At 42.7% G+C, this 21,356-nt stretch overlaps 1 protein-coding gene across 1 annotated transcript; it reads left to right on the top strand.

Moving 5' to 3' along the window:
• The first annotated feature begins 92 nt into the window (after window positions 1-92).
• Window positions 93-20,561, top strand: ube3d (ubiquitin protein ligase E3D). Its single transcript, XM_079503037.1, has 10 exons — window positions 93-409; window positions 1,741-1,940; window positions 3,241-3,331; window positions 4,896-5,121; window positions 6,216-6,288; window positions 6,475-6,553; window positions 6,784-6,892; window positions 8,189-8,379; window positions 11,946-12,084; window positions 20,296-20,561. Exons 1-10 carry the CDS (start codon window positions 330-332, stop codon window positions 20,314-20,316), a joined length of 1,209 nt encoding a protein of 402 aa, XP_079359163.1. The 5' UTR covers window positions 93-329; the 3' UTR covers window positions 20,317-20,561.
• Window positions 20,562-21,356: the final 795 nt, after the last annotated feature.

Below are 21,356 nucleotides of genomic sequence, written 5' to 3'. Positions count from 1 at the left end.
CGCGTTGTTAGCTTGTAAATCTGTGTTTTACGGGACAGGGAGCTCCCGCCTCCCAGGCTGCATTGCAGATTTGCTTGCACGTTCCCCTCAATCGTCCGCCAGTCTCCTGTTGTTGCTGCGGAATAAACAGGTTCCGACCTCATGAGCGGTGTAATGAATTGGTTTAGTTTAGTCAAATAAAATAACATTCCATTTTGAATTGTGTTTCAATTATTCTATCTGTCCAAACTAGCCGCCCTGTCTCGTGTTAGTTTACAAATTTTTTGGTGTTGTTTCAGACTACACGTGTCTTCTACTCTTTTATTTTTTCCCACGCCTCTGGGACAATCATGTCAGCCAAAACAAAACAAACAGTTGGGTTTTTCCTAGAGCTCAGGAAACGACTACAAACCGGTCTTCTAATTGTCGGGTAAGTTAATAGTAACGTTGTTCTCTTGTATTTTGCCAAACATTGTAGCCTAAGCTAAGCTAACATCAGTAGTTCTGATCAGGGAACTGAAAGTAAAACAAAATCAATGAAATTAAATAAACGGATGTACGCATATTTAATATACATACGCTAAAAACTAAATCTGGATTTCTTAATTTATGTACTGCCCTGCTGAGCATGTAAGACAGTCAGTGCATGCATACTAGCTAAAGCATGAGCTAAAGATGCACCCATCACTGAAATTGGTGGTAGTAAAGCTGGACCACCAGCAGGTGGTGGTGTTGCTATTACATATATATTTTAGAGCAGTTTAGTTTTGTGATGGAAATACATGACTGGCACTAGATGGTTTTTATTTACTGTCTACAGTCCAACATAACTATTGTTGATTTATGAGACATGAGTAGAAATATAATGTTTCGATACATATGTAACGCCTGGGATTCGAACTCGGGCCTCCCGCGTGAAAGTCCAACATCTTAACCACTAGACTAAGGATATATTTATAGACTTTTGAGGCCATCAGGCAGAGGCTCTGAGCCACTCTGCTACACTCACCTCCCTTTTGACCTCCTCCCACGGGGAAACCCGATCCGGGCCACGGCACCAATGTAATGCCCGGCATTCGAACTCGGGCCTCCGGCGTAGGGATATCCCTCTGGACCGGGGAAGATATTAGACTTTTGAGGCCATCAGGCAGAGGCTCTGAGCCGCATCCCGGGCGTTACACATATACATAGAGATACATTCGAGATTTGGTATTGGAAGAAATTAGTAAGTCAGATCAGATCAGCCAACGCAGGGAAGCTGGAAGTACCCTCACTAAAAACGCCGGGACAACGCTCCACACGTCCCAAACTCTTCTCCCTTCTGGCCCCAAAACTGTGGAATGCACTTCCCGTTGCAATCAGAACTGCAGCATCACTCCCGATCTTCCGCCGTAGTTTGAAAACCCACCTTTTCAGACTCCACCATGGCCCATAGCACTTACCCTACCCCCTTAGACAGCACTTTTTAGACTTAGATAGCATTTGAAACAGACATATAGCATGTAGACAGCACAATAACAGTACAGCATAGTATAATATATATGTATAGCTTATATGTATAGTGTCATTATATATAGATATGTTCTAGTTACGTTCTTAGCTTACGCATGTTTCTTGATAAATGCTTTTTATATATGTGATGTATTCCCATGCTTTTTGTTCTTGCTTAATGTAAGTCGCTCTGGATTAAGAGCGTCTGCTAAATGCCTAAATTGTAAATTGTAAGTGTGTGTGTGCCTGCCTGCTCGCCCTGTCTTCTAGGAAAGATGTGGCTGGTGACCCTCCCGAGGTGCGTGTGACAGCGGGAGATTCGTCCCTCCTCATCCTGTCTCCTCGAGCCTCCGTGCGATTTGAGGTGCCAGCAGGAGTCAGCTATGAGCCGGAGTCCAGCATCCAGACAGCAGGAGGGGAAGAGATACATTTTAGACTGCGCATCAACATTGACCAACACTTGGATGAAGGTAATATCCTCTTAACCCATTAAAACCAGGAAAGCATCTGCAATGTGTCATTTTAGAGCCAAATACATGTTGGGGATCCTTGACATGAATAAGTTTGAGAACTACAGCCTCAGGTCTTAATGGGTTAAAGCACATTCACACAAAGTTATGCTTTGCCATCCTTATTTGCAGTCCTTTTTGTGCTGTGAAGTACAAAGTCTATTGTAACTATTTGGAGATTGCGCTCCCTTCTGGTTTATTGACATATTTGTATGGTCATCTGAGACGGTGAACGAGGACTTCTGCCCTCTGGAGTCTCCTCATCCCACACATCTGATCTGACTCACTGTTTCTCCATACCAAGAATGCCAAGAACAGACTCACATCCTTGGGGAGAAGGTACTCGTGAAGTTAACTTGGGGAGAACATTCTGCTCTAATTAGCTGTGCACGTTTCATTCAAAACAGCTTGACCTCACATTAAAGTTATTATAATTTGAGATTTTTGCATTAGCTTGTTTTTATTCATTTAGGTTTTTTAGTTTTTAATTTTTAAAGCAGATTTTAACCGTTTGCTAGTTTAGTTTATACTTGACTATTCAAAGGCTTAGTTTTAGTGTAGTTTTCATGAATTATTTAGTGTTGTTTTGTTTTGGGTTTTTTTAACTGTAATATAGCTTATTTGTTATCAGTGAAATTCAAAATGTTCTGAAAAACTATTTGTGTGGCTACGGCTAGAAACATCTGCACCACTAACCTTTTGAAGGCACTCATAGCCAATTGAAACGCAATCTGACAAATCTGACCGATACATCTTTATTTGATTACGTGACTCCACAGATTCATGATCCAAGGAATCCGGGGGGGGGGGGGGGAATATTGTCCGAGTCCGACCTACGGTTCAAGAGTTATAGGCCTAAAGGTGAAGTGGGCAGGGCTGGGTTTTTATTTGAGCTCATTGTGAAATATATTCGAAGTACATTCCACTGAGGATGATATAGGAACAATGGTTTGCTCATTATTCTATCCAGTGGAAAGGTCAGAATCACAACCATGCCTTCATCACTGTGCTTCCAGACTTGTTTTATGTTGTGAAGTTGGTCATTTACAATCACTCCCACCAACTTTTGCCCTGAGAGGATGCTACGGTGAAGCACATCCGGGGGAGTTTTCGTTGACAAACCCAATCACACAGGGATTGATTGTGCAGTTGCTGCCCAAGCTGCCTTCCCCATCCAGTATTTCATCAACTTGGTGCTCTAGTATAAGCTTAACACCCTCTCACTGAGTTTGGCTTGTTTATTTGTTTGTGTTTTCCTCAGAGGCTTCAGTCGATGTGATCGAGAGACTGCGGGTAAAGGAGAGTTATTGCTTCTATTGCCAGGGCTGCCAGACCAGGATACTGGAAGACAGGTGTGGCTGTTGATGGGAAACAGGTTTATTTATGACTTCTTCTGTCTACAGGAAGAGAAACACAACATCTCTGACTGATGTCTTGGAGCCGTGGATGAAACCCCAGGGTTTTATTCCTCCCAGTAGCAAGAATCTCCTTTTTAGTGTGATAGAATTGTGTATAAATTAAAATTGAAAGCTGATAAGAAAGGTCATTGGAGTACTTAAAGGTCATTGAAGTTTAAAAGTCAAATGCATAAAGGGCCTTGCAAACGGGGAGCGATAAAACGTGCCTATAGTTCATTTTCAATGAGACCTGCGTTTTTGCTCAGAGAAGTCGCGGTGCGTCAACGCAAGCGTATTTACGTGAGCGCGGTCCCGTGAATTTGTTGCGCGCGTGCTCGTTACGTGCACACGCCCGCGACTCACCAGACCTGGATTCAGCCAAACCCAAATCCAGTATACATTAAAAAAATAGGAATTAAAAAAATTCCAAAAAGGTAGCACATCCAAAAATTAAACAAATTTTCACATTTCCATTTCTTTATTGGCACACACCAAAAAGGAACGGTTGCGCGTTTCGGCTATGCAGCCTTCATCAGAGCATTCAAGCATCAAGTGAATTCAAGTCAATTTATACAAAAAGGTCAGAGTTCACCTACAGCTGAAATCTCAAGTCAATAGTCAATCAACAGGGTCCAATCACAAACTGATTTGAATAAGCATTTTGAGGCATAGTATATATCTCAGTTACACATCCAGGCATTAACTGCAATCCGTACAGGAAATATGGATTATGCCATTGCAAAACATTATGCTGAAGCAAACCATGGTTCACCTTCTTCATTAAAATTCTGTGGGATTGAGAGAATCGAGATGCCCAGCAGAGAGGGTGATATTCTAAAGAGACTAGCCCAAAGAGAAATGCAGTGGATATATACACTCAATACTATGACACCCAATGACTGAATGATGACTATAGGTTAAAATGCTTTTTGGGTTAAGATTGGCTTTAATGCCTGGATGTGTAACTGAGATATATACTATGCCTCAAAATGCTTATTCAAATCAGTTTGTGATTGGACCCTGTTGATTGACTTGAGATTTCAGCTGTCGGTGAACTCTGACCCTTTTGTATAAATTGACTTGAATTCACTTGATGTGAATGCTCTGATGAAGGCTGCATAGCCGAAACGCGTAAGCGTTCCTTTTTGGTGTGTGCCAATAAAGAAATGGAAATGTGAGTACTTTGTCCGCCGTTTGTTTAATTTTTGGATATGCTACCTTTTTGGAATTTTTTGTATTCCTATTTTTTAATATTCAGGACAATCATGCTATTGCTCTTCTATGAAACAGTTCCAAACTAAGAAATGCAATGGTCTCCATTCTCATTAATTTGGTGAAGTCAGTCAGTTTCTTTGAATCTGAAGGGGCTTAGATTTGATTGGTGATATGTGCTTGTGCCCTAATCCTAATGTACACAACTGTACTTTGCCAACATACCCAGAATATTATAATATATAGAAGCAAATATTGGCTGTTGCCTTATGAATAACTTGTTATTTAATTCTCTTTCACTCCTAAGGGTGTTTAAGCGAGTGCTCCCTCTTCCTAATGGCAACTGGAATGCCATTGTAGATGACTGGTGCTGTCACCCAGACCCATTTGCTAACAACAAGAAGTTGCTGCCCCGTCCAGAGGACTGTTTACTAGGTGACACCTTCATCCTTCTAGCCAGAGACAGTGGCTGTGAAGAGACTCTCACCCAGGAACAAGGCCCTGTCGGCACAGAAGGCAGCCAGGATCCGAAGGTGAGAGACACTCTTCTAAGACTGATTTATACATGGCTGCATGCATGCCGGTGTTACGCACCCCAAATAGTACATCGGCAAGCTCACAATGCATCGCATTATAGATTGACTAATTTTGGAGCTCGACATGATGCGTGAGCAAGTATAAAACAGGTGGCTGGGAACAAATGGCACAAATGTCAGAGCTTATTGCTGTAATCAGGACAAATCAGAACTCATTATTTTCACCACTACTGTAGAACATTTGGGACGCCCAGAAATTGCTTTCGTATAACCGATCCAGTTATATGTTTAAAAGCAATGTTTTCGGTTGCTATGCCGTTATCTTTTGCCCAGGGCAGGGAAATCTGAGGTTTTTTTACCCCAAATTTCCAAAGTAGAATTCTGAGTTGGATGACTGCAGTTAATTTGGGAGGTCATTCTTTTTACGAGCTGTTGCAGCATATTGATGTGTGCTAAAGCATAGTGATGTCCGGACACATACAGTAATTATTAATGAACATGCAGGCCTAATGTACGGAGCCCCTGAATGGCCATGCATTCAAAATATATTTTATCTTGTCCGTACAAGATAATATCTCGTCCGTACAAGATATTATCTCGACCGTACAAGATATTATCTTGTCCGGACAAGATATTATCTCGTCCGGACAAGATAATTATTATCTCGTCCGGACAAGATATTATCTCGTCCGGACAAGATAATTATTATCTCGTCCGGACAAGATAATTATTATCTCGTCCGGACAAGATAATATCTTGTGGGGGGGGGGGGATCCCCTAAAGGTAGCACATCCAAAATGTCAAATAAATGGAGGACAAAGTACTCCCATGTCCACTTTTTTATTGGCACACACCAACATACCTCCATGTGGTCTATGTGGATTGGATGGTCTTCTATCACTCACTCACTCTCTTTGTGCATAATGTTGTTGGTATCACTGACATGAAGGGGGGGAAATAGGAAATGGATTTCTTGGCCATCTGGCTATTTCTCTGTCTGTTTATCTCTTTATCTTCTCCACTGCCTCCTCCCAATCTGATGTGGATTTATGTTGTTTTTCCATGTATTTTTTGTTTGTTTTTGTGTTCAGAAGCCATGCCACAGACTCATGCTCATTTCCTGTAAGAGCTGCTCATCAGTACTTGGAGAAGCTATTGCATCAGGTTAGCTCTACACACGCACACACACACACACACATGTGCACAGACACACACACACACAGACACACACACACACACACACACACACACGGGGGGGGCATACTGTAGCATAATGTATTAGTAGCATACTGTATTAATCAACTACTATTTTTGGGAGTATTTGATGACCTCTCCTTTTTTAAATATTAGAAACCCTGAAACTGTACATCACAGAGGTAGTGGTGGAGTCTAGTGTTGGAGACTACATACCTGACATGTCCCTACTCAGGTGAGTTTCATCTAATATTTGAATATGAAAATGAATTTTATTCGCAACACATTATCTTGGTTCTGATGAATATACAAGAAAAGATGTTTTACTGTTGATGCTTCCCTGAGATTTCTTTATGACTGGAAGAAGACGAGTCTCCAGGTTGGCATGCCATCTGGTATGAAAGCAGAGGAATGTGCAGCTTAAATGCAGGCATTTTATTTGTCCACTGTCCTCGACTTTCCTAGATCTCGTTTCCTGGAACAGACGATAGCAGCCAGGCTGCTGGCGTTGTCCAGTACTTTAAGTTCCTTCCGCTTCACTATCCAGACACCTGATGAAAATGCCTTTTTACTGGTAAGAACAAACCAACATGTTAGAAGGCTTAAGTAACGTTGATGCTGTGTTCAGACTTCAGACAGAGTCAGACTGGCAGCGACAAAGCTACAGGCTGCCATTCATTTTCAATGGAGGCCCCCGACACGGCTCCTGACGTTTGTAGCTGCTTCAACATTTTTTAACCATTTCCACTCACCTTCCCGCTCACACAATTCTTGCTGTCGTCGGCCGTGTTCTTTTAAACCCCAAGCTTTATATTTCCCTTTATATTTTTCTCGCTCGTCAGACATTGTTCATCTTCAACACTTGTGGAAGGAAGACAATTACAGACTTTATTTACAGGGTACAGGTAAAAGCGACAAGGTTTCGATGTCAATGCATCTTCGTCAGACGAGAGATGTATTGACTAGTCCTGTTCCTGAGATGCACCGGACCAGCCTAAATTAGACTTGAGGCACGGTGGGACCCTGTTGTGGTTGTTTATCAACAGCTGCTACAGATATGCTGCGTCGCAATGTATCTTGTACTTGTACCTTCCAGTGAACACAGCATAAGAGTAACGTGAATGTTGTATTATGATGTTTGTCTCGGTGAAGGTTTGAATGTATTGACATGTGTGCCGCTGAATGTGAATTAGCCCCTTAGATAGCACATTATGTAGACTTAGATAGTATTTTAAACAGACTTATAGCTTGTTACGTAGACAGCTCTAGAATTGCACTTTATGTAGTCATAGCACTTTATAGTACACATGTATAATATATTATATAGTATAGTATGTATAGTTTACATAGATACTCCACTGTTACGTTCTTAGTCTACGCATGATTCATGATAACTACTTTTTTATATATGTGATGTATGCCATGCTTTTGTTATTGCTTAATGTAAGTCGCTCTGGATTAAGAGCGTCTGCTAAATGCCTAAATTGTAAATTGTAAATTGTAATGTGACTTTGACCGCTCAGGTGCACACATGACACCTGTTTGTGTTAACGAATTAAGACCTGAGAACCCAATTCTGTCTTCTAACAGTTTTCTGAAAAACACATGTTGGTAGATTAGTGGTTCTCAAACGTTTTCATGTGAAGGATCCCCCAAATTATATGTATTTGGCCATGGACCCTCATCTCAAAATATATAGACCCCCAGAAGCAAAGATTTGAGTTAAAAATGTTGGCTTTAAAAACAAAATATATATAAAGATTTTCGCACATTTTCCTGATCTACAAGATCAAAGCATGGTATAAAGTGTATAAAATGAGACAGATGTGTTCCCGGTTTTAATGGGTTAAATTACTTGTCCGCTCCGCAGCTCTGGCTGTTGAACAGCGACTCCATCACAGCATCCATTCCAGAGAGACAGGCTGTCGGCGATGATGATGACGAACCTGTCACCCCGGGCCAACAGCTCTGGCCTGACATTCGATCATGCACAGCCGCCAGAGCCCAGAAAGTCCTCTACATAGTTTGCTCTGATGAAGACCTCATGCAAAGCCAAAGAGAGTAAGGCCACTTTCTTCAACCTGCCCCCACTCCCCCTCAATCCATGTCTCTTCCCTGTCCTTAATATTTTCCTTTTATCTTTCCTTCGCAAACCATACTAAGCAACCACCTGTCTCACGGCTCACAGCGAGGAAGGGAACATAACAGTCTATGATTTGTTTATATGAGATGAAACTACACATTTCTCACTACGATTGTGTATTCAAACCTAATTGTCTGTCATTTCGCAAATTAACCCACCAATTCAAAGGCAACTCCCAAGTTGTCAGAACACATTAGATTTAACAGTGTCCGTTCAATGCACTGTAGGATTTGTTATGAAAGGGGCGAGCCTCTGTGTGCCTGCTGTCATACATTGAAAGGTATAATAGGTGTGCGTCTGTGCGCACATGAGTGCATCTCTTCATGCACCCCACCGGTGGAATCTTCCATCCTCATTATTTTAATTGGAATCAACACTCTGCATCTGGTCCCCCTCCTCTTTACCCAAATCCAGAAAAACAGTAAATATTTAGATTTTTTTCTTTAGATTGAGCTGTAATATTGGTCCTACTGTAGTGTAGAATGCTAGAATGTTCCAAGAGGCATCTTGAAAACGCCTTTCAAAACAACTTTGATTTCCCTGAATTTGTCCTGACATTAAGCGAGTTTCTGTTCTATTTAAAAATCACACTTGTTTGAAGTGAGGGGCGCCTTTGTTTGCTTTTGTACATCACAGGGAGGCATGGTTAAGCCAAATTCCAATACCCAAAATCTCGGCCACTCGCTCACTCACACTCGGTCACTCCAGCATGGCAGATTATGGTGAAATTGGTGACCTGCCGAAATATGTGACCATCTTGTGGACTTCACACAACTTACATGGAAGTCTTTAAATACGTGGCCTAAATATAGGTTGAACTCTGCTAATGAACAAACTGCAATGATTTACATTCGGACACTGACATTATAGTGATGTCAACACGATTGTCACATATTTCAGCAGGTCACCAATTTCACCGTAACACCGCCATGCTGGAGTGACCGAGTGTGAGTGAGCGAGTGGCCGAGATTTGGGGTATTGGAATTTGGCTTCAGAGGCAAACATAAAAAGTTCATAGACTTGGCTGTCGCATGACGTCACGGCCGGGGGCATGCTGATTTTTGGGGGAGCATGAATAAGACAAACATTAAAAGGCCATAAACTTGGCTCCCACATGACATCACCTCTGAAAGCCATACATTGGAGGGGTTATAGCGCCCCTCAAAATGAGGCGGTTTTGTCAATTTAGCTATCTGACAACACCTCTTACCCTGTAGTTCATATTGTAGGGGCTGGGGTTTTGTAAGGACTGATTGTTGTGGATCACCACTGGACGAAAGCAGAAAACAATGTATTGTAGTACTTCAAAAGCTGATCAAGGATAATAAGAGAATGATTAGAGAAGTGGTACCTTTTCCATTCCTCCAGTCATGACAATCCTGTATATGATTAATATCACTGAATGGTTTTATTCTATTACCATAGAAGAGATACATTTATCCAAGTGACTATATTCTGTTGACAACAAAATAGTTTGTCCTCGATCGAGATACAGCTCCATTAAGAAGCAATTTGGAGCAGAGGAAAATGTGCTTGTTCCAGCACACAGGAGGAATTTCTGGACATTGTTGTTACATATTTCATCAAATCGGGGCTGAGGTTGTTTGCTTGTTGGCTCTTAAACAGTTTTTCAGTTCCAAACCATTAATTTTCAGAAAGTGACACGGAATGGACATCATTCAATTGCAGGGAATGTTATGTCCAGCTGCCATTTCCCCTTGTAACTTTCCCATTCCACCCAATCTGAGAACCCATCGTCAAAAAATAAAGGAAAAACAGTACCCTCTTTTCCTTTGAATTTGATGGAGTCAACAGTCTGTCTCGAGAGACTACATAACACCTAATCACTCATCTTTGACCTTTTGGATTCTAACGTGATGTGAAGGGAGGTGGATGACTCTGATCGAGGCCGTCACAATCGGGGCACACTTAACACTCCGATTGCCCGGGGTTATTTAATCCATTAAATCATAGCGCCCGGCGATGTATAGCAGCGGAGCACTTTTACCGACAGACCGGATGTTATCCCGGATGTGGATGTAGCAGCTAAATGTAGCCAAAGCACTCTAGAGCCGATCGACAACAACGGGAGGTATGATTAATTCTATCGCGACTAGCGACGGGACCGCGGTGGGCCGTCTAACACATGATCTTTTCTTAGAATTGGACGAGATGATTTAGATCAAGAGTTATTAACGTTTTAAGATTTTTGGTCTCGTCGGCTAAACAGGAGGGGAACATTTTCGATGACGTCCCACTGTTACACAACATCGAGTATTGCGCAACAGGCGCTCCTAGGCTGTGGAGCGATGCGATCGGCTTTGATATCAATAATCTTCGTCTTTTGGATAAAACTTCGTCCTGGGCGATCGGGGTGTTAACTGCAGAGGCACTGTTAAGTTTGACTCCTAATTAACCGCAGAATCAATGAGCCAGGTTAATACAGGTTGTAACCACTGTCAAATTATTCAATTATGCCTTGATTGAAAGACGCTATCATCGTTACAGCACCAACACATATGATACTCTGTGCCACAGGAATGTGGCCTGTGTTGCTTAACCTGGTACAGAAACAGAATATAATAATTCCAAATAAGGTCTAATGGACTGTCAAAAAAACCCACTGGACTAGTTCGCACAATCCCCTATAACTGTCCATATTGCCATCTGGTTTGCCAGCTGGTTTGCCAGTCGGTAGGTAATCATCTATTTGGGTGACTTAGTCCTATGGTGTTGTTTACCACTGTTGTTGTATGATGCATGTGTTTCCACCATGTCACCATGTTGCGGTCTGCCATGGTGGACATAGGCTGAGAGAGAGGCCGTTATCTGTCACTTCCAGAAGGTGAGACGTGTGCTCCTCCAAGGAATGGCACACAGATGGCTAAATGTCACCCCCAGTGAAACTGGATCGGCGCCATTCAAGCTCAGACGGGCCATCGATCTTTCCTCTCTAAATCTCTTTCTTTCTCCTCAATCCCCTTTTTCCTTTCTTGCTCACACACATGCATGCACCAGTGCACGTCACAGAAGCCATTCATCCTGTTTTCTGAGGGATTTAAAGATATTTAAATATTAAAATGGTACTCATTGCTTCTGCCTTGAATTTATATGCCTCTTCTATGCTTCAACTGAGCCATATTGGCTGTTTCATACTCTGAAAATAAGTCTTGGTCTTGTACTGTACACCCTCTTATTTTTGAGGGGTGCTAGCCCCTCCTATATACAGCTTTGTGCCAACACGTGTCACATTTGCCATTGACTATGAGTTTTTTAAACATTGTATCATGGTTAAAAGATAACATAAGTTGACAAATTTCTACATTAAGTATATTCATTTTTTATTGGATGATGTATGACAAGAGCACGTGTGATTTTTTTTTACACAGTGATTGTAATGTTTTGTATTGTAATGTCTTGGACACCAGGAAGACTAGCTGTTGTTTGGGGCGAAAGCTAATGCACTGTGCATGTGTGTTTTCAGAATCTTAACCAGTTGGGAGGTCAGTGCCATTGGCCATCCTCTGGTCCTGCCAGTGAAGGCATGTGAAGAGCTAAAACAATTGATGGATGACAGCAACTCTTCTCTTCCGACATCATTGCGTTGCATGAACGAGTACCAGGTGAGACAACCAAAGGATAAAGTATGTCATGTGATTATTTATTTATTTATTTGACAGGGACAAAGCTCATTAATCAACATGTCAGTTTTCACCTCAATGTAAATGGGCCAGAGTTAGCCAAAGCTAAATTTCATCTGTAGTCCCTGGGCAGGCTCTTAAAAAATGAATGATAAAAAGAAAGACAGAGTGTATAGTGTGCCAGCACACAACACCATGCGTTGATGCCATGTGTCCATGTGTGATCTGACAGAATCTACCAGATAAGTTTATTCTGTCTTGAGTTTTATATTAGCAATAGCTCCACACAGCAGGGACTCTGGGTGGTGAGAGGAGAGCTCATTATTGTTGTTTACATCGTTTTCCCTAACTCTCCAGTGTTTTACAGTGTTTTTATTCCTCAATTTATTACGCGATTCAGAGCCTCCTGTTCATATAGTCTTGATTACTTGCATACGATATTTTCGGGGTCCCCACTCCCCACCATACCTTTTCTACAACTAACAACAATGACAAATATTAGTATTAATACCAGTAAGACGCCCTGAGGGCGAGAAGCGACCTCGCCCTAAAGGGACAGGTAACGGTCAAAAGAGAGACATCGAAGAGGATGGACGGGTGGGGAGGATCAACATATGGAATGTCAGAACAGGTCAGCTCCATATATGGAGATCTAAGGGTTTGATGAGGTCAGATCAACATGGTGTCCGTGAGGCCAGATGTAGAGTTGCTGGCCGGCTCCATATATGCAGATCTAGGTGATGATCCAGTCTTCTCCATGTATGGCTATCCAGGGTTTGATGAGGTCAGTGTCGTGATCTTCATATATTGAGGCGGCCATATATGGAGCGTGTCACGAGACAGACACAAAATTCTTTTCATGGTGAACTGCGACCTATGGTTGCAATTACATTTTGCCAGAGCTACTGTAAAACTGTTTGACTAGAAAAATGAGCGGTGTTAACTGTGCTGACAACACTATTCTTCCAGCTATTTTCCTGACTGTTACAGAGTAATTACCACCACATTATCTGCTACGTCCTGTGCAGAAAGTTAAGGAAGTGACTTCTGGCACTTTCTTCTCTTCCAAGTGACATTAAAGCTGTGCAGTAAGCTTTTTCTTTCACAGCAGCTGTCGGGTGGAGCTCCAATTATTTGGTCTGTTGAACTAGCTTATGGATGGACTGTGGCTCTCATTAGAGAGGATCTGAGCGGGCCAGAGACTGGGACATTATGAGTCGTTATTATTTTTACACATAACCATTAATAGAAGCTGATCTAACCATTAATAGAAGCCGATCTATCTAATCTAAATTACAGAATTGAAACCGTTAAAACAGGGAAAGAGTCTTTGTCATCATGTTACATTTTTCCTATTCAAAAATAGTAGATATTCAAGCTTGCAGCACGTCACTTCATGCCGTGCTGCAAGCTTGTACATCTGCTATTTTTGAGTGGTGCAACCACTCCTATAGACAGCTATGTGTGTCCCTGGGTCTGTCCCTGGCTGTGTCTGAACATGAAAGCTGGATGGCTGTGTCCGTGTCCGAGCACGAAAGCTGGCTGGCTGTGTCCGAGCACGAAAGCTGGCTGGCTGTGTTTGAGCACGAAAATAGCTTTTGGTTGTTTTTCACAGCCAAGTGTCAGTCTGTTGCGCAGCCTAACACACACACATATTAACTATATATATGATTTGGGGTGTACAGTACAGTACAGTATAGAGGGACCCTCACACGGTCATTTCTCAACCATTTCGGACGCGGGGCGGCTCGCCGGAACCGGGCCGGCACCCTGGCCGTGTTCCTGGGGGTCTGGAACTTCCGGGGACCCCCACACGAAGTTGCACCACTCACTTCAAGGGTGTGATTTTTGAGTGGTGCAACCACTCCTATAGACAGCTATGTGTGTCCCTAGGTCCGTCCCTGGGTCCGGCCGAGCACGGAAATAGCGTTTGGTTGGTTTTCACCACCAAGGGTCACTGTTGTGCAACCTAACACACACGCACATATTAACAATATATATGATGATTTCTGGTGTGACAGTACAGTACAGTGACAGACCAGTACAGTATAGGGACCCCCTGGGGACCCCCACACGGTAACTCTGTCATTTCTCAACCATTTTGGACGCGGGGAGGCTCGCCGCAACCGGGCCGGCCCCCTGGGCACATTCCTGGGGGTCTGGATGTTCCGGGGACCCCCCGGAGCCCCCTGGGGACCCCCACACGGTAACTCTGTCATTTCTGGACCGTTTCGGATGCGGAGCGGCTCGCAGGCCGTCACCCTGGGCACGTTCCTGTGCGTCTGGAACTTTCGGGGACCCCACACGGAGTTACACCACTCACTTCACACCGTGTGTGATTTTTTCTTTGGTCAAAATCTGAGATTCACTGATTCAGAAGGCATTTGTAGAATGGTCCTCAGCCAGGTCTTAATGGGTTAAAGCGAGTGAAGGTGTTATAAGAATGTCATTCTGTTGTTGCTGTGTTATTATGAAGGTGCTGCGCTGCAGGCTAATACTTAAAATGCTTACTAGTGGGTTTTCTGTACCACAAGCCTCTAGGATGGTGACTAATTAAATTTCACAGGCCCTGTCTCACTGCAGACTGATACACTCCTGACTGCCTCTAATATCAAACCCTGTGGCTAGAACCCATGAGCAAATCCTTATATTGGGGATTGGGATTGCCTTCGATCATCTGGGCAGCCACACGACAATGGGAGAAGCTATTACGGTGCACTGAAATGGAAGGAGGTTTTGCAGCTGGTGTCTGTCTGGACAACTAAGAAGGGACAATGGTAAAAAAAAAAAAGAGTGTGATAAATGGATCCACTCAAACACTTCCTACATAGTAGCCTGCTCTGCCGCAGACGGAGGAGGACATAGGGTAATGTGATCATAGGGTTATCTCCAGTTACCGGAGATGGTCTCGGAGAGTCTGGGTTCCTCCGCTGTTCAAATCACTTCCAACACACTGACACTGGGCATGGAGGAGACATTAAACAGGATAGCACTGTGGGTATGGTTGATAAGGATCTGAAGCACTGGATCTGTGATATGAGAGAGAGAGAGAGACAGAGGAGGAGACAAAGTAGCAATGAAGTCAAGTGTGTTTGTCTCTCACCATGGAAACAAAGTGTGCATTACACGCACATACATGGGTGTGTATGAGTGAGGTTTAATGTAATGGTGTGTGCATGTCTTTGCTTGAGTCCCTACTTTAACTAGATGAAAGGCTGCAGCCTAAAACAGCCTGTTATTACACTGTGCATGGAATGTGCTGTCTTGAGGTCCGCACCCGTACACCGGGAGTGTTTTATTTTGGGGTGGCTGTGACTGTGGCTGTAGCTGTGGCTGTGGATGTGGCTGTGGCTGTGGCTGTGGCTCAGGAGGTAGAGCAGGTCGTCCAATGATCCATGGGTCGGTGGTTCGAATCCCGGCTCCTCCTGTCCACATGTCGAAGTGTCCATGGGCAAGACACTGAACCCTACATTGCCTCCAATGAGTCGGTCGGTGTGAGCTCGCCACCATTGGTGTATGAATGTGGGACTTGAGGACACTGGTGTTGACTGTTCGCCTCTTCACCTCCCAATGTATGAATGAACCATTGTAAAGCGCTTTGAGCACTTGGAAAAGCGCTATAAAAATGCAATTCATTATAAAAATGCAATGCATTATTTTGTGCGATTAATTGGTGTTATGAGTATATGCACACTGAGTGCGATTATAATGAGGAGATTGTTTCGAAACAGGGTTAATGTTTCAGCCTGATTAAAATCATCTACCTGTACGAATGGAGGCATCACTAAAATAAAAGTTTGATGTGAAATATATATTCGCATCGCTTTTTCGTATCGTTTAATCACATCGCTTCTGATGTGTATTGTGTAATGACCTCCGGTCAGGCCGGTCGTGGTCTGCCCTCCGTCCTTAATGGGGAGCGTAATGAGGCGTAAAGTAGTCCCAACTCAGAAGTGTCACTCTTGCACCAAAGAGAAGACTGCCCTCCACCCCACCCTCACCCCACCTCATTAATCTCCCCCACCCACACACACAGAACCGTCTGGTAAGTAAGATAGACGTGGCCCGGAATAGACTGGGCAGCTAAAACTGAGGACGAGTTTGATCGATACATTCCTTCAGTCCACAAGACGTCACACTTGGAGCCGCTGCACATCGTTGAAATTAATTACTCCCCACCCCAGGAAACACGTCTGGGTTCATTAGACGTGGCCCAACGGATGCATAGGGACGGGAATGCATCGCAAGCGCTGCTGCTGTCACACAGGGTCGTATCAGTGTTTACATCAACATTAATGGGAAGAAGACTTGAGGATGACATGTCCCATGTCAGTTTGCACCGACTCCCACCAAAGCCTTACATTACTGGTTTATTTCTTGCTCATTAATATTTAACTCTGAAAGTGTAAAAGAAAAATTATTTTTAAATGAACACTGAGGAATGGGTTCTAAATTTGCTGGGATATGGTCCGGCAAGGCAGTGCTACCTGTATGTTGTTGGTCATACTGTAGGTGCAGAAACAATCACGGTTCAGGTCAATAGCACTCAATGACTGCAGAATTTAATGACATGCTTGAGTCATCCCATGGAATCACAAACCCAGAAGCAATTGGATTTAATAGTGGGACCTCTTTTCCCTTCGGTGTTAACGTAATGGTCTCTCACACCCAGGATGATCTGACGATTGGACGATTGGGCCCAGACTCCACATCATTATGTGGGTCAGTGGCTATGTTCACTTTGCTGGGACAATCTCCTTGGCCTTCTGAAATCTTCCACTACCTCCGTAATGACTCAGAAATTCTGTTTGACTTGTTTTCCTCATAGGGCATGGGTTAGTATTCTGTGCAGCTGGATTGAGTTTAGAATCTCTTCCACATTTCTGTGCTCACAGTTTATCCTTTTTTTCACCTAATGTCAATCTCTCTCTCTCCCTTTCCCTTTCTGTCTAGTTCTCGTTTTCGCTCTCTCACTCTTCAAGTCGAGAAATATTCCCCTGCCACGTTGCCAAGTTTTGAGTGCTGTGATAACAGAATGCCTGCCTGTGAGCATCAAAGAATGACTGTTTGTGGGAAAGGTTTATAGAGCCTCTGGCTCCTCATACCCATCTCCTGATATTGTATCGGTACATTCTTCGCGAGATAAGCCCACGTTTTGTACATTCCTTCTATGACTAAAGGGTTATCATTTCTATAGATGGGGAGGAACTAGTAGCAGACAGAAACGTATCGTCTCTTGCAGAGCTTCACCTCTTGGTCGCTGTTTATCATTTGTATGAATTACCGTTCATGCACTGGAGCGTAGAGCAGACATTGGCACAGAGGCAGAGTAGACGGGAGGCCTTGAGTGTGTGCAAATGCCCTCATCCATCATCCCAATATAGAGCTCTCACAGGAGCACACCCAGCACTGTTATGACCCTGCAGGACCCAGGAATAGCGGATGGGAAAGAATGAGAGTGAAGTGGGAGTTAATTTGAGGGATTTCTTTTTTTTTTTGCTGTGTTTTTATGTGAATTCACGTTATGAAGTTCATTAAATCACTGCCATCTGTGGCTTTTTGTTTGAAGATGGGTACTGTAATAGGTGTTGAAGTGCTGCTATATTTAACTAATAGAGCGTGAAAGAGACGTCTCAGCTTTTAGTCGGAGAAATCGTCAATTTGCAGCGCACCACAAAGCTAAATTACAAAGTTGTGCTCAGTGGAGCGGTTAGAGACGTTATTCCGTTATGTCTGATTTACAACACAATTACCACACTCTCCTTTCTCTGGCAAATTGGCGATAGTGCTACATTTGTGTGTGTTGTTGATGTTCTCACTTGCTCTCTCGCCTAAATCCAATACTCTACTTGCGTTCTCCACACGTGTTGTAGTCCCACCTCAGAGCGAGGAGGTGAGGATTGGATGCCGGTCCGAAGGAACTGAGCAGGTTGGACTGATATAGCCTCATACTCCAATGCCTGCTCCCTTCCTCCGTCCTCCAGATGTCATGTTGTATCGTATGCACCAGTGCTGCCAACTCTAGTGAGGAAAAATAAGCCAACCCACCTCCAAAACTCTTGCGAGATAAATAAGCCAAATCTCCCCTCGAAAAACAAGCCCAATAATATGGCCATATAATCCTAATAAAAAAGATTCAATGCATTTATCATTATAAATAAATACTAATATTTGATGTTTAGGTCATTTAACATTACAACACATACTTTAGCCAGGGCATTAAAACGTAGAGACACCAGACTCTGTCACTCAATGTGATTCACACTACTCCCAAACCTATGGGGAATTATAGTATCAAATAAATGTTGGCTTGTTAGATCTTCAAAACAAGCCCAAAAAACGCAACTTGTCCTTTTTTCCTGCAACTCTGGAAAAACAGAGTAGCTCATAACATGTCTACGGTGGATTTTTATGAAACAAAAACTGCAGATAGAAAGAGAATAATTCAAGCTTTCTGTACACCTGCAATGTTGGTGAGTTTAACGTTGTTTAATACAACCAGGACTTTTCTGTTTGGATGTATGGTCAGTCAAGGCTAGAAGTGTTTTTTTGACACTCGTTCCCACATAACTTCCGGGTACGATGTCACGCACATAGCCTCTATTATTGGACACTGTATTTCTCTATAATGCACTTAGATTTATTTTTATTAGTTTTGTTTAGAAAACAAGCAGGTCATCTTGGGCATCACAGTACTGAGGAAGGTCTGGAGGGACCGAAACGTTGCCTTTATTAAAGAATTGACTCATGTATCGAGCAGATAATCAGTATGCGCACTGGTGTATTTTCCACACCATCAAAGAATGCATGTTTGTTGTCGTCCATGCATTATTTTCAAATAAAGATCAAATCATTATTTCATGTGCTGCTTCAGTAGCTTTGATCACTCATCACTCATATATTCATAAATGCGCTTCAGTATCTCTTCCAGTTTTTGGCATTTCAGTTGTAATTGGCTAGAAGTAGATGCCTGATCGGCTTGTTCCACTCCATAGCCTTGCAGACATGTTTCCCGTAGCCTGGACTGGAGGGACGGTGATTATGTCTGAGATTATGAATTCACAAATATAACATACGTACAGTAGTTGTCATTGACAGATTTGAAAGATATATTTGGGAATTTTCTTTGCCTAGTACAGAGGCATCTCCAGAAATGACATTTTAGGGAGGGAAAATTTGTTGTGTCACCACTGACCCCTGCGTGGGCAACAAACATGTCCGCAACAACAAAAAAGAAGAAAAAACAATACAAAATTAAAAAATGTTAATAAAGGTAATATGCAAGTGTTATCAATTAATGGATTTTCATCAAATGTGTGACTCATTTCAACATTGCAATTACAACAGCAATATTAGATGGCGGGGGTTGCAGTTGAAATTATCTATATAACTGAATAGTTCAGACCTTAAGTTAAATCTCTCAAATACTAAGAGACACAGACTTATTTAGGCGAGAGGTTGTCCGTCTACTATCTGTTTTAACATGATGCGTAATTCGTCACAATTGACTCTTGTTCGCTTTCAGAGGGAAGTATATGACACTGTGCTTAAATTGAGTGGGAAAACAAAGTGTTGACAGGCTGTTCTAACTTGATTTGCGTCACACTTTTCAATTGCATTTCGTGGTTTCACAATCAAACACCTAAACAGGTTTTCAAAGAGATTGTACCTGGCTGCCAGGCGAGTACAGGTGTTGACTAAGCATGCCATGAGACAAAGGCATACATTTGCATTCCTTAGTCACTAAGGAATGCAAATGTAGGCCTTTGTCTCATGGCATGCCAGGTCTGGGGGACACCTGGCACCCCATCAGACAAAGGCAAACATTTGCATTCCTATGGGTGAGGGTCGCGCTACAGAATACAGAATGGGCAAGGAGCCAATCCACTGCCCACTAATAGTTTGCAGGTTTAGTGTTTTTATTTTATTTTCCTCTCTTCTTTTCTCTCAGTCAGTGTTTTTCAAAGGGAATTGTGGAGGCAGCTGCCTCTCTTCCCTAGTCTATTGTAAATAGTGGCACATGAAATATGATGCTGATTTGTGAAATACTTTAGCTGCAGAAAAAACACATGGGTGAGAACGATTACCGGTATCTTTGCCTGGCAGAGATAAGTTGCATTAATCTTGTTGCTAGATATCCTCAATTTGTATGTCTTTTTCAAGAACTGCCCCTTTTCTGTCTGTTCTCCACAGGTGGCGTACTTGAAGCTGTGAGAGTTCATAGATCAGCAGATCCCATCCACAGAGGAGGCTGGCACAGCTGCAGGAGCATTCCTCCTTCTGATTTAGCATTCCTCCTTCTGATTTAGCATTCCTCCTTCTGATTTGTGTGTGTGTGCGTGTGTGCGTGCGTGCGTGCGTGCGTGCGTGCGTTGCAACGATATATCAGCCTTACATCGGTATTGGCTGCATATTCGCCCTGTTGACTGCCATCTGAAAATAAATAAGGTGACACTTCAGTGATGCTTGCTAAAGCCTCGTTCTTGATCACATCGCTGGCGTGCCAATAATCACGGTAAAGCACACCCTCTTGTGGAATATTACTTACTTACTTAGTTTTTTCCCTGGGAAAATGGGGGAATAAATAATGCCCAAAACAAAATATAGCCAAAGTAAAGGCATAGCCAATCAGCATTGGCTATTGTCCAAATTGTTATTTTAAGTATTGTATTGGAGAAAGCAATAAGGTACACCCGCACACTGTTTATCTGCTCGGCACAAGAGTATTGTCTTATTTAATGAAGCAACGTTTCGGTCACTAGGGACCTTCCTCAGGCATAACACATCATTTTGACAGAGTTACTTATATACAAACATTTGAAAAAGAATCAACCAATCACAATAGATAATTTAAAGGCACAAGGACCCCAAATAACTTTTACATCATTTCAGTTTCATTCTAAAAATCACACCCGTGTGAACTTGAGTGGTTTACACCACTCAAAACTCATACGAGAAAAGATGTAAAGACTAATGGTTGTACAAATACATTAGGAAATCAACATAGTCAACAATAAGAGACAAAAAGTCACTAGGTCCTGCTCTCATGACATACAGACAATGAGAATGGAAAAATACATAGAATATATATACATACACAAACCAAATTCACTCAACGAGGCAAGAAGTTCTGAATTAAAGTGCTTATATATTTTACATATTAGTAAATAGCGTTGGGGGGGGGGGGGGGGGGGTCTTGTAGAGCCAAATAGGGCCGTAAGGGTGATGAGACACTCAACTATAGAGTACTGAAA

Source organism: Electrona antarctica (genome assembly GCF_951216825.1).
Source record: "Electrona antarctica genome assembly, chromosome: 6".
NCBI lineage: Eukaryota > Metazoa > Chordata > Actinopteri > Myctophiformes > Myctophidae > Electrona > Electrona antarctica.
Note: the sequence above shows the minus strand (reverse complement) of the source record. Positions and strands in the feature narration are given on the sequence as shown.